The 14,240-nt window shown below is 47.5% G+C and overlaps 1 protein-coding gene across 1 annotated transcript in view; it reads right to left on the bottom strand.

The window, feature by feature from the left end:
• The window catches only part of PRKCH (protein kinase C, eta), a 134,485-nt gene that overhangs the window by 8,744 nt on the left and 111,501 nt on the right, over window positions 1-14,240 (bottom strand). Inside the window, exons 11-12 of the mRNA XM_014966572.1 lie at window positions 10,429-10,567; window positions 9,350-9,538 (exon numbers count right to left, since the gene is read on the bottom strand). Coding sequence (XP_014822058.1) covers window positions 9,350-9,538; window positions 10,429-10,567 — 328 coding nt within the window. The remainder of the gene's footprint in view (window positions 1-9,349; window positions 9,539-10,428; window positions 10,568-14,240) is intronic.

The raw sequence follows: 14,240 nt of genomic DNA, 5'->3' as shown, positions 1-14,240 counted from the left end.
GGAAGAGGCGAGATTGAGATTAGATATTAGGAAGACATTCTTTGCTGTGAGGGTGGTGAGAGCCTGGAACAGGTTGCCCAGAGAAGCTGTGGCTGGCCCATCCCTGGAGGGGTTCAAGACCAGGCTGGATGGGGCTTGGAGCATCCTGGTCTGGTGGGAGGTGTCCCTGCCCATGGCAGGGGGGGTTGGAACTGGATGATCTTTGAGGTCCCTTCCAACCCTAACCATTCTATGATTCTACCAGAGCAATTCATGGTGGTGCTGAGCCAGAATATGACCCTTGTGTGCACAGGGTGCTCCCACCACCAAGCTGGGGTCCTGGCTGCAGACTGCTGTCAACAGGTGAAATCCTTCAGTGAAGAAAAGGTCCAGCAAGGGCAGTACTAGGGCTCGGAAGTACAAGACTGCCCTGAAAGCATTTTAAGGGAGGAAGAGAGAGTCAATGTGAGAACTTGGTTATTTTCTATTCCAGATAAAAAAGGAATGGGAAGAGAGGTAAAAAAAAATAAAACAGTCTTCATCCCTGCTCCTAAAAGCCAGAAGACTGTAACACCAAGCATGACAGCAGTCACGTGTTTAATGCACCAGCCGCAGGCGAGAAGGACAAAGTGTCAGTGTGGTGGATATTGAGCAGATAAATTTGATCTCGTTTTCCCCGAGTACAGAAATGGCTGCTCGATGCTGCCCAGTCAAAGCTCAAGGGAGCAAGAAGGATTAACTGCATTGCAAGAAGTGCTGAGCAAGAGAGACGAGCAGAATGAACCTTGGTTCGACTCACATGTGGGATGGACACATCTGGGTCCACATCTCCTGGCACTGTCAACTGATGTGACTTTGCTGACTATCACCAGGAGAGAACTTGGCCCAAATATGGGAATTAAATGTTGTCTCAATAGCTGCAAACTTCCTTGCTGTGCTGAAATGTACCCGCTCCCGGCCTCTCCCCACTCATCACGTAATAACTCACCAACACTAATGCAGAAAGTTTTTACAAGTACCAAATGCATATCGGCTCCAATGACAGTAATTTTCAACACTTCTGCCTTTGGTACTCCCATAATAAACACTAATAATTATCAAAACCTAACTTTAGTTATTAGATATATGGACTATTTAATATAGGTTTTGGTCAAGATGTCACTCCAAAAGTTTGTGTTTTCAGAACTGATGAGTCAGATCCAGTTCCCAGCGGGGTCACTGGCTGCTCAGACAGCATCAATCTCCAGCTGCTGTTTTTAAATTACACCAGTTGGACTCTAGGCACAACATGGGGACATGCAGGTCGATTACTAAATCAATACATCAGAGTAACACACACACGAAGGAAGAATTAGCATCACACTTACTAAGACACTGGGGGGGGTGGAGGGGCATGATCCCACTGTCGTTTTAAGCAGTGGTAAAATCTCCCTAGGGTTGCATGGGAAAACAATTAATCCTTTTCTGATAGTCTTGTCAAGAGGAACCAGGGGAATCTATATACACAACCCTGGGTGGCCTATTTACATAGGGTCAAGTACAAAGGGGACTCGAGTGCCCCAGACGAACCTGTAAAGGCCAATTAAAAAAAAAAAATCACAGGAAAATACTTCAAAGGAACTTTTTTGTGGTCTTGGTTATATATTTCAATTCTTTTAATTGTAAAGTTCCTGAAAAGACACGGCAGGTCAGAAAGTTCAAAGCTGGAAGGACGAGTAAGACCTACAGCCCTGAATAGCTTGGACAGTGCCGAGACCTCCCAGTTAGATGGACTGGCCCACTCCACTGGGGGCTGCACAGCAACAGCTGGTCCCCTCATTCAGCCATCATTCCCATCTCCAGGTGGGACCCATGTTCTCAAGGGAACCCTTGAGCCTTCCCCAAGATTAGAATTTAACAGACTTCAACAAAATGCTTTTGAGGGTCTATAACTGCACCATTTCTCTGAGGCAGGGCTGAGAAGTGAGCCCAGCCCACAAGTCGTAGGCTTGGCCACGGGAATCACTTCTTCAGGAGCACCTAGAAGCAGGCAGAAAAAGGAAGAAGGGGAAGACAGTCAGAGAAACTAAATGCTCCTTCATTTCCCACTCCTGCCCGCCCCCATCTCCGGCAGGAAAGGGGAGGATGAGTCACACCTGACATTACAATAGGCAGGGTTAGGAGCTTTTGTTAGGAAGCAAATCTGAGCCTGCATGCTGTGGACTGAAACAAGAAGCTAATTTCAGCCCACTGGAAAGGGAAAGGTGAAAGACCTAATGACCACTTCGAGATGAATTTGCCCTTGGCAAGCTGTAGAGATAGCTTTAGTTTTCTTTCGCAGTGAATTATGCAGAAGCAGGGGAGTAGGGAAGAGGAGCACTTCAGAAAGGGGTGATCAATCCACAGAAGAGATTAAAATCACTGGGGAAAGCTGTTTGCTGTTTTGAGAACTAGGAGGTAAGGAGGAGGGATGTTACAGAAAGGGATATGCAAGCTCATGCAAAAGAGGCAAAGCAGCAATCTGTGGCGGAGCGCAGCCTCGTCGCTTCAACTCGATGCATGTTTATAGCAAAAGTGGTCTAGACAAGAGATCATTTAAAACTGCAGATCTCTTTCCACATTGGGGAATGACAGGCTCCAGAGTCTTGCTCCAGAGCCAACCAGGAAACACAAGATGAAGGCATTTCTAAAACAGAAAATAAAAAAAAAAAAAAAAAAGTTTACACAGATCCAGCATAGGGTTTCACAGAGAGATTCAAATATTGGCCTGACTGACAGCCAAAGCTTAATCAAACTATGCAAGAGGATTTACGGAGCCTGCCAACTCTGAAGAGATGCCGAGAAGAATAATTTATTGGCATATCTGAAGGCATTTTTAATATCTGCCTTTGTTAGGCTAGTCAGCTCTGAGGGAAGCAGTGGGCTCATCTACTAGGTGAAACCCCTTTGATTTCAGTGGGCCACCATTGTGTTGTTTCTTCCCCTTTTAATCTTTGTCTAACAAAAAATGCTCCTAGCATTTGGTTCATTCAGAAACGTTCAGTTCATTCTGGCTGTTTCACTGAATTTCACTGAATTTTTAGAGTTGGAAGGGACCATAGAGATCATCTAGTCTAACTCCCCTGCTGAAGCAGGATTGCCCAGAGCTTGTCAGAGCATGTCACTCAGGACTGCATCCAGACAGGTCCTGAAAATCTCCAAAGAAGGGGACTCCACAACCTCCCAGTGCTCCCTCCCAATCCTCCACAATGCTCCCTCCAGCACTGCATGTGAAATAGATTCTCTGCCTTTTTTTGCCAGTGGAAAGGCGAGGCAGAAAGGCAGCAGGGAGCACACACGTACTGCACTTGGATGTGCCAAGCAAAGCGCTCCCCTGGGGATTTTGAGCCACGTCCTGCTCGCTGCAGCATGCAGGGAGGATGCAGGCACCTACTACGCTATCTCAGCTGGGGAGAGTTAGTCCTGACCTCCTCGGTACCCAGGGGTGTCGGACACCGAGCAAGTGCAGCGTATGAAGAGGATAACCTTCTCCAAAAATCCAGTTCAGGAGGTCTCAGGGGAGACCTCACCCTCCGAGATGATGTTCAGGGTGTGCAGCTGCGGAGAGCAGGCAGCTTGGATCACCCACATCTCTCCTGAACTTAGATGTCCTCGCCAACAGGCTGAACCCAGCCTCTCCACTCCCCTGTCACTGCAGACTTCGCTTTGATTACGTTCAAAAAATCTGCCTCTAAGACCTTCTGCTGTAAAAACCCCTGGCCTCTGCCTTCTCTCCTCATTAATGGCATTTTCAAGTTCCTTAGAGCAGTTGGGCCAGCCTGGCTCAGCACGGAGCACTCACCCTCCAGAAAGCCTTTCTGAAATTAAGTCACAGCACACGCAAAAGGCGTCCTCACCGAGAGTTTGGGCAATCATGGTGACATCCCCTTAGTTTGCTCCTCCTGCAGCATGGCACAGTGTTCGCTTTGCTTTTTCCTCCTTCAGCTGGGCCCGAGTGAAATGCCCTATGGAAATTTATTTTCTCTATTTCTCCAATCTTTTTTCTCCTCAGCCCGTTATGGTAAGTCCCTGCAGCTCAGCCCGAGCCTCCAAGGGCTCTGCTGGAGCCGTTATCCTCCAGCCAGCCAGGCTGGACTGCCCTGTGCTCTGACCACATGGGATATTAGAAGTTTATCACAATTTCCTTGAAATGTCAAGAAATAGCAACCCAAACCCTGTATTCCCCAGGAACTCATGGATTTAACCCCCGCCCTCCCAAACACAATAATCAAATTTATCTCTCTTTAGGAGACATCACTTAGAATTCCTGAAAAACAAGGAGAAACACTGCTTATTTCCACCAGAAGGAGGGGAAGAGGAGGGTACCCTTCAAATTTAGTATCACCTGCAGATTTAGGGAAGAAGAAAACCTTAACACACACACACACACACACACACACACACTTTCCCAACTGCTACCAAAATTATTTCTGTGTATACATACAGACACACAAAGCATTTCTACAACTCACCATCAATGCCCTCTAACTTCACATCCTGTTCGAAGGTAGAATGGGGCCATATTTTGCAATAACATCCACAGGCTTCCCCCCATCAACTCAAGAGAAATTGCGGGTGGAGCAATAAGCTACTATAATGAGCAGCATGTGGGGAAGTCTCTAGTGTCTGATGGTCACCCAAGTGACCAAGGGACCTAATGCAGCCTCATATTTGCTCTTCTGAGCAGCAAAGGAATGACAAACTTCTGTAGAAAGTTCGATTAACGAGATGAAAATTGGCCAAGCTGTTATAGAAGGGCCCCCATATCTCTCTCCTGCTGAAGTGACTGGTTGCTGTCTACACTGTGATATTCCTGAACCCTTTTCTTTCTCTCCACAAAAACCTACGTGTGCTGCTTCCAAGCAAAGGGAAAGAAGTTATGCTGCTGGCAAGCCCTCAGTATTGAATATTGCTGTGTCCACTAACTGTACAAACAAGCCAAAAAGCTTAAGGAACTAACTGAAAAGCCCTAGTTTCTGGGTTTCAGTCTGTGAGGTGGGCTCATAGGAACAGAAGAGGCTTTTCCTTTCTAGATCAGGGCTTCTTTGACTTCTTGATCAGGCTTCAAAGCTGTCTGGAGGCAAAAGGGTTGGATTTAAACTGTGGCACACTTAACCATTCCCACTCCTGCTGCTCCCAAGAGCCATGCAAGCTCCCTCCTGGCTGCTGGCAGAAGCTGGGAGGGAAATCCCAAGTCCCTCACCTTGTGCTCTGACAGTCAAAAATGAGTCCACAAAGCACAGGTCACCAGAGCAGGACCCGGCCCATCATTATTACAGTGGCTGAGTTTGAAGCACTAATTCCCCAGACAAAACAGCCCCTTGATGTTAACGTGGCAGAGAAAAGGGGATTTTAAGCAAACCTGCAAGAGCAGAGTCTAAAGGAGGATGGGGAGGTGGTGGTGCACGTGTGTGTTAGACATCAGTGGTGTTGTCAGGGTGCAGAGAGTGCCAGGGTATCCAGAGAGGGTAAGTGAACTAACTCAGTGGCACAAAGCAGCAGAGTTCACTAAACCAGAGTATTTGCCTTTTGATCAGGGTCACTTCCAGGCTCTTGTTCTCCAGAAAAACAGATCAAGTTTTTCTTTGGCATCCTTGGCACTGCATTGCTGACATCATTCTTCTCCGAGGTACAGGTCATGTTTGCTCTCAGCCATTCCACCTGTGCTGGGTGGGAGTGCATGCCGCTAAAACCACAGCCAATTTCCTCTGCACCTTTCCCTTTTCTTGTCTGGTGTTTATTTTTCAAATGAAAACCACTTAGCACGGGACATAACCTTTTTTGCCCACTCTCTCAACTCTGGTCATGGTTTTAACCAGCTGGAGGGAGAATGGGCTTTAGTCTCATTTGTGTTCCCACAATAGCCAGCTACAAGCAAGGCCGCCCAAGGCTCATTTTTGGAAGGAGCATTTCAGCTAGGTGTTTTAGAGCTCACACTGAGATTGGAGGTCGGCACACAAATGCCATGATGCCCTCGGCTTCAGCAGGCTCAGCTGAGACAGGAGTTCAGAAATCCGAGGTGCAGAAGGCCCAGCAATGCTAACACTTCCCTGGGGAAATGCTGCTTTCTCACCCCTGCTCTCAGAGTGAAAACAGCTAAACATCTAAATTGCAACTGCTCACCCAAATTTCCAAGCCCCTGGGCCAACTATTGGTACTTCAGATCATCAGTCCACGGAGAGACTCAATAGGTTTAGTCCTCCTCTCCCCATTTGAAACCAGACTTGGAAAGGAAAAGCCCTGCAGCTTTCCCTGTGTCTTTGTTTCCCATTACACCATGGACTTTTGAGACCCGGTTTTTACTGCGTCCCTTCATTCTCCCCTCGAACTAAACCTGACTGTGAGGAAGACAGCATGGTTGGATTGCATTTGAGAACGTCCTACACGAAGCAAGTGAAACACGCTGCCAAAATACCACTCCCCTTATGGGAAACGAGAGGGATTGTATTTCATTTTGCAGTTCACTCAGCTGAATCCCAAAGCCTCTGGCTGCCTGGAAAGCCCCCCCCTGCTTCTTTGCTCAAGCACTTTTTGCTAGCAACAATTTACAAATTCAGAGCACGGACATGCTGTCACAAAGCAAACTCCAGCTGCTCTCTCACTGTAAAAGATACGGTGCAACAGTCTCTGCTTGCTCATAAAATTTCTCTTCCACAGTCTCTTCATCATCAGACACTGGTGACTCCTCTGTCAGCTGATGGCAAAGATATTTGAAAGAATTTCTTTTACAGACACAGAACCAATAGCTCCTCTGGCATAAACTCCTTGTGACTGTACTCAGGTAGGAGACTACAGAGAAACCTCTTTTTGGGCCGAATCAAAATCAAAGCCAGACTTCCATTTAGAATGAGCTGAAGTGGTCTGAATCCATTCAGCAGCAATTCTCCTTTTCTGCACTTTTTTTTTCCTCCCACAAGCAAATCCATGCCCAGTTTGACTTGCTCACACAGGCTGGGGAGACCTCAGTTTAAGTCCTCTCTGCCTGACTCGAACCATCAACACCTAAATTCCTTAGTGACACACTCAGACCAGGCAGGGCATACGAGTGAGGTTTTCTGCTTCCCTCCTCTGGGAATATTGACCCCAGCAAAATCCTGCTGATTTACACTGATTTAGCTCTTTCTCCAGCTTTTGAGGGAAAATACCAAGGACCAAACAAAACATTAAAACGGGAAATAGCTAAAAACTTCTATAGCACAAATACTTTTGCTTTGAATTCTAAGCAAGGTCCCAGGGCACCGAGGTTGTTTTTGTTTTCCTTGGTGCCAGCGCTCAAAAACCCACCAGAAACACCCACTGACCTAAATGCGTCCAAAGTGTTTATCTTGGTTATCAGTAAACTGCAAAGATGAACAGGATGCAACCTTCAGAAATCGGGTGGTTTCTGATGGGGGGGGGAATTTGGTGAAGCACAATTATAGTAAACAAAAGCAAAACAAAATAACAGCGTCTGTGAAACGGATATTAAAACCTATTATCCTTGTTTACGAGAAAGTTCTTCAGGAAGGCAAAGAGATCAAGTGCTTTCTAAATCTAGATGTATCCATTTGTAAAGCATCTCACCTAATTGCATCTTCCTGGCAGAATTTGATTTTCGTTTCAGAGCTTCGTACCACTCAAGGCTAAGTGAATTCTCACTAGTCCTGTTCAAGGTTAGAGGCCAAAACTTTTTAGCAAGGGGATAATCCAATTATTAAGGCTATTAAGGCCTTAGCCTGCAATATAAGAGACCCCAGGTTGAATTGCCTGGTCTTTCTAGGCTTCCCATGCCATGTCGTTACTTTCTCCTCCCAAGTCACAGGCAAGAGGACGCGAGGAAATGGCCTCAAGTTGCGCCAGGGGAGGTTCAGATTGGATATCAGGGAAAAATTTTACACTAAAAGGGTTTTTAAGCCTTGGAATGGGCTGCCCAGGGAAGTGGTTGAGGCCCCATCCCTGGAGATGTTCAAAAGACAGATTGACATAGTGCCTAGTGACATAGTTTAGTGATGTTTTTTTTTATTAGTTAGGTTAATGGTTGGACTAGATGGTCTTAAAGGTCCCTTCCAACCTAGACAATTCTATGAATCTATAATCATTTATGTCACTGCAGTAAATCAGGGAGCTCGAGTTCACTTTTTGTTGGAGGTAAACACAGTAGTCTTTAGAAAATGGTCACATAGTAATAATGCTGTATCTAAGAAAAATAATATTAGAATAAGAGTCTGTGAGAAAAAAATCCACATATTTAGCAGCTAGAAAAATCCACTGCCCTCCTTCATAAAATAGCCAGGTTAGGTCTCCTGATTTGCAGGTTAACACCCTTATCGTTTAATCACCTTTTGATTCATTAGGGTAAAGCCAGACAGTGGTGCACCTTCCAACCTAGACAATTCTATGAATCTATAATCATTTATGTCACTGCAGTAAATCAGGGAGCTCGAGTTCACTTTTTGTTGGAGGTAAACACAGTAGTCTTTAGAAAATGGTCACATAGTAATAATGCTGTATCTAAGAAAAATAATATTAGAATAAGAGTCTGTGAGAAAAAAATCCACATATTTAGCAGCTAGAAAAATCCACTGCCTTCCTTCATAAAATAGCCAGGTTAGGTCTCCTGATTTGCAGGTTAACACCCTTATCGTTTAGTGGTTGAGGGATTCATTAGGGTAAAGCCAGACAGTGGTGCACTAGGCACTGCTTCTACATGCACAGCCTGAAGTCTTAAAAAGCTTCATTCCCGTGTCATGGGGAAAGATGTGAGGCACGCGGATAAGAGAGCTCCTGGGAAAATTCAGGAATACATGGTAGAACAAGGACAAAGTGTAGCCAGTAACAGCTCTCCTCAAACTGCTGTACAGCCCTATTTTTTTTTCCTCCCAAACACACAAGAATCAAAAACTTGTCTTTGTATGCAGATAGAGAGCGATCTCTGGGAGATGGCTGGTATTACCAACAGTCAGAACGATGGATTATCACGAAGACTTCACTTCTGCACCACTCCGGTCGCATGGAAGTCATATGGTCACTACTCATTAAATTCTGTGTACACCTGCTGCTTCTCTTCTGGAAGATGACCATATGTTGTAAATCATTAAGTCAGCAGGAGAATGCCCAGACACACAGACATCCACACGCTTTGCCTGCAAGGCTGGCTGCTGAACCGTATAAAGGGCGTAACTATGCAAACGCACGCAAGTGTGGCAGGATTGGGGTTTTGTTGTTTACACTCCAAGATAAGAAAAGGCTCAGGGTCAGGGTAACTGCAATCTCTAAGCGCCTGTACATCCCAGCCCCGTTTTTTGGTTTTTTTGCTAGATTTAGGGTGAAGAAAGCCAGGGCAGAGAGCACGCAAATAGCCAAGGGAACTCACCGCTTTAAGGATTGCCACTGCGTCCTGCTGGAGCCACGTTGGGTAGACCACCTCATCGTTCAGAATGGCCTCAAAGAGGTCATCCTCGTTCTCCGCCTCAAAGGGTGCGTGGCCGCACAGCATCTCATACAGCAGCACGCCCATGGCCCACCAGTCTACGTCAGGTCCATACAGCATCTCTTGCAGGATCTGAAGAAGGGATGGAGAAAGAAATATCGACCCCAAAGCTTCTTCAACTCAGCAGAGGAGGAAAAGAGATTTGGAAAGATTAATGCAGAAGTTTTTGTTACATCCTAACAGTGCTCTCTGCTAGGCTGGCTGGATGTCCAGGAACATCCAGGTGAACCCCCAGATCTGCAGTAAGGTACATCAGATCCATTGAACAAGGGCTGAGGTAGCTTGGCTGCTCATGGGAAATACTGCTAGGGCTTCGCAGGAGAAGGGGCATTTCAGTGAAACTGGCTGAGCCTCAGAAGTGGCAAAGCAGCCATGAGTGCAAGTTAACCACTTCTTCCTTGTCTCTAGGAAGGAAATGCTTACCCAGCTCCCATGGCAAGGCTTTCAGCCAGAGAGGGAAAGGAGAGCGAGCGAGTGAGAAAGGCACAAACACCCAACCACAGACAAAAATTCAATCATGTTGAAGAAGGATCTGAAACCCTGTCAGAATATCTGGCACCTTAAAGAGGTGTTTATTAAATTTGTAGTGAGGCTGGGGAATGACAGGGAAGGGGAGGAGATAGGACATTAGGGAGAATGCAATCTCCTTTCAAATCAAACAGGGCCAGTATCTGCATGTGCCTCCCAAGATCTTTGCAGCTGTGCCTCCATTTTTCACTTCACACTTCCTAAAGAAAAATATAGGCTTCTCTTGGTGCCTACACAGCAGACCGAAGATTTACTCATGCTTTGCTTGCACAAGGGACTGATAATACAAGCATGCATCTAGGAGGCAAACTTGCACCCAGCAGTCAAATAAGGTGTAGCTAAAGATGCTAGAGAGTACTCTTGCTGCTTTAAAGCTAACCTGTGCTTTTCGTATTATAACCAAGTTTTCCTGGCCAAAGAAAGGTTTCTTATACCTCCGGAGCGATGTAGTCCGGTGTACCGCAGAAGGTGGCTGTGGTAATGCCATTGTGAATGCCCTCTTTGCACATCCCAAAGTCTGCCAGCTTGCAGTGACCCTCGTAGTCCAACAGCACATTGTCCAGCTTCAAGTCCCTGCAACGAGAATGGTTCACCACATTGCTACGTGCTTCAAGCAGCCCCAGCACAAACGGCGGCAGCGTCCCAGACCTCACAAGCTTAACCTGTAAAGTGAACAAGCTTCATCATCACAAAAAAATAACCACAAGTCATGCAGGAGGGGTTTTTCTTTTGCTCCATCTCTCTTATAAAAGGGAGGGAGGAACAAACATCATTCCGTCGAACTGCATTTAGTACGGGGCAGGTGCTGTACGAGTTGGCCCACATGGCTTTCCAAACACACCACGAGCCTGGCTGGCAGAACTCCTGATGGTTCAGCTCGGGGACTCACTGGAACAGAGGTTGCCAGAGCTGTCAAATTGTGTAATGATGTTATGATGCATCAAAAGGCGCCGCATGGGACGTGCTCCGATTCCACAAAGCACCGCGCCTGGAGCACGCCACCAAGGCTGGGGAGGTGCAGGAAGCCTTCTCAGAGAGGGAACAGATTCCTTCCTTCTCCTGAGGTGGGCTGGGTTGAGTCCCAGAATCCCTGTATCGGGACAAGCCTGACTGATAAACTCCATCTGGAATGTTATCCAAGCTGAAAGGAGAGAAGAAACTCCCTGTTGACACCATGGCAGGTGGGCAGGGGTAATCTTCAGCTGGCGTGGGTTGCCTCCACCATAAGGCAAAGTCTTAAAAGTTCATCAATTCCAGCAGGACTGCATTAATGTACGAAGCCAATGTCCCCTCTAGTGCTCATTGGGATGGGGACCTCCTTGCCAGGGTCGCAAGAGACCCGCTGCCAAACACCATACTCTACAAGCTGCAGACAGGCATGTCTTCCAATACGTCACCTCTATCAGCCTGGGAGCTCCTCGTCAAAAGCAGAGCTGTCAAAATGAGATGACAGCTCTCAAAATGAGATAACAAAGCTTATCAGCTTGCCTGACCTTGAGATTGCCTGGGGCAAGAGCCCGCAGCCAGCAATGCCAGTGAGGAACACAACCAGAAAGCACGGGGTCATCTGCAGAGGTAGGCAATGCCTTCCTAAAAACACAAACCAGCTCGCAGCACCTCTGCTCTTCAGCTGCCAGACAAGCTCTAGTCACTCTCACAGACGGAGGAAAGGAGCTGTGATGGGAGCCCTGTATGGTACACGTAGGTTACAGTTCACTTCTTGAACCATCTCAGATACTGGCCCAAGAGTCGCAGCTCTGAGGCAGGAAGTGTTGCTCCTTACAGGCTTAGACAAAGCCACCTTCAAAGTCATCCAGATGCCCAGATAAGCATCAAATAACCAAATACATCTGAGGGTCTCAGGACCCCTTTATGAAATCCAGGCTGGAACTTGATCCATTTTGTCTTCTGGTTGGACATCTATTTCCCTGGGAAGGGGGAGCAATGGGGAAGGTGGTTAACATAGGTGGTAGTACACCCATATCAACATGAAAACCTATGGGAGAGCTGAAATCTGAATTCAGCTAGATCTTGTTACTTAAAGTGAAAATCAGGAGGTCCATTGCTCTGTGTCCATTGCTCTGTTTTGCATTGGCATTTCTACAGCCTCTACCACCCCTGGATGCCTCCCTGGAGCTTGAGACAGCTCTCCCTCAACGTCACTGTCACAGCGGAAAGATCAATGACACACTGTGCTAGACAATCAGAGCCACATCCTGTCCTAAAGAGATAAGAAGTATTATTAGCCTCTTTTGAACAGACGGAAAAGCGAGAGGTAGAGGTTAAGAAATTTGCCCGTTTCCCCCAGAGCCAAGACCGAACACCAGCTTCCTGAATTCCAGCTCCGGATCTTAATCACCCAATCATACATCTTCTCTCTCCAACTTTAACACAAAAACCCGTCTAGAATCACGCTGTCCTTTCCAGCAGGCCCAGTAGGTACCTGGTGCTCAGTGAAATTTGGATGCCGAGGACAGGGCCCTGTGCCTGCCTTATGCTGCAGTGTTTGCTCTGGGTGGGATGCTCGGCAGAAGACATTTTTCCCCTTCTGAGAATCAAAAATGGCTGCTAAGGCATGCGGGCAAGGGCTCATCTTGGAAAGGCTTTAGAGTGAGGACAGTGAGAGGCATTGTACATGATCGCCCATGACAGTATGCCTTCAGCAGCAGTTTCCAGCCGAAGCTCCTGTTGCTTTTCCCTGTGGTTCCTGGCAGAGCAGGGAAGCCCTGCGAGCATGAAGGCGGGCCTTGTCTCCAGGAGCCAGCAACGATGTGGTTGAAACGCACAGTTTACTCTTGGCTCAGTTGTAAATGAAGCAAACACCTTTTCGGTCCTGGGTAGGCCTGATTGTTTGGGGGGGAGCCTAGGGTGAGACTGGAAGGGGGATTTTGGTGAACCTGCTTGGAGATCACAGAATCCCATGAGGTTGCAAAGATCCTCTTGAGATCATCTAGTCCAACCCCCTGCCAAAGCAGGGCCACCCAGAGCAGGTCCCACAGGAACGTTTCCAAGTGGATTTGAATGTCTCCAGAGAAGGAGACTCCACCACCTCCCTGGGCAGCCTCTGCCAGGGCTCTGCCACCCTCACAGGAAAGAAGTTCCTCTTCATGTTAAGGTGGAACTTCTTACATTCAAATTTGTGCCCATTTCCTCTTGTCCTGTCCCTGGGCACCACTGAAAAAAAGACTGGCCCCATCCTATTGACACCTTAAAGGATTTTAAGTATTTATAAGCATTGATCAGATCCCCCCTCAGCCTTCTCTTCTCCAGATTAAAAAGACCCAAGTCCCTCAGCCTCTCCTCATAAGGGACATGCTCCAGGCCCCTCATCATCTCTGTAGCCCTCTGCTGTCCCCTCTCCAGCAGTTCCTTGTCCTTCTGGAACTGGGGAGCCCAGAGCTGGACCCAGTGCTCCAGATGGGGCCTCCCCAGGGCAGAGCAGATCCCCCTTCCAAACCTCCCTTCAGCCCCCAAAAGACCCGCCATGTTCTAGCACGCTTTGGGAATACTTCAAAATGCACCTTCCTTACACCCGAGCCAGCAGCAACAGTCACATACGTTGAGTGAGCAGGTTCCAGTCCCTCATGGAGAGCCTAAGGAGCAGAGCTAAGACACAGCGACAAGGCAGGACCAGCCCTGCAGACCAAGGTCACCAGCCCCTCTGCCACTCCTCAGCCTCTGCCCCACAGCACACGCTGCAGAAAGCCCCAAATCCCTGCTAGTTGTACAATGCACAATGTTCACCATCAAGATGGCAGGAGCTTCTGCAGGTGTGAGAGCACTCTGCACTCGCTGTGGCCTCACAGAGCACCTCTATATATGTAATTGCCATTACATTTAAACCTCCTACCGCTTGCTGAGTGAGTATACTTTTAACCACACAAGGCAAATCTCCAGCCTTTTGGCTTCTCTACGCTCCACATTAAACCTCTTAAGAGCACCAGTTGTCTCCTCCTGCAGTTGGGATACCGGCTTCTCCTGACTTCTGTCCAGCAACGTGAAATCCAAAACTTGCATTTTCTATTTTCACATAACCCATAACATGACATTAATCTGCTCTCGCTTGCTCAGCCTCTCGGGCTACGTGCAGATTGTTTTAGAAGAGGACCTCCTGTGACCAAAGACGACTTCCCAATGTTCTTTGTCAGGCAAGGCCACAGAAGATGGTCCCCCGCATTCCTCTTGGAGCGATCATGCGGGCCAGAACAGTGGTGGGCTCAGCCACGCAGCTCCTTTGGAGCCTGCT

The sequence above is a fragment of the Calidris pugnax genome, unplaced genomic scaffold (assembly GCF_001431845.1).
Source record: "Calidris pugnax isolate Ruff unplaced genomic scaffold, ASM143184v1 scaffold74, whole genome shotgun sequence".
Taxonomy (NCBI): domain Eukaryota; kingdom Metazoa; phylum Chordata; class Aves; order Charadriiformes; family Scolopacidae; genus Calidris; species Calidris pugnax.
This window is presented reverse-complemented; position numbering and strand designations above follow the sequence as displayed.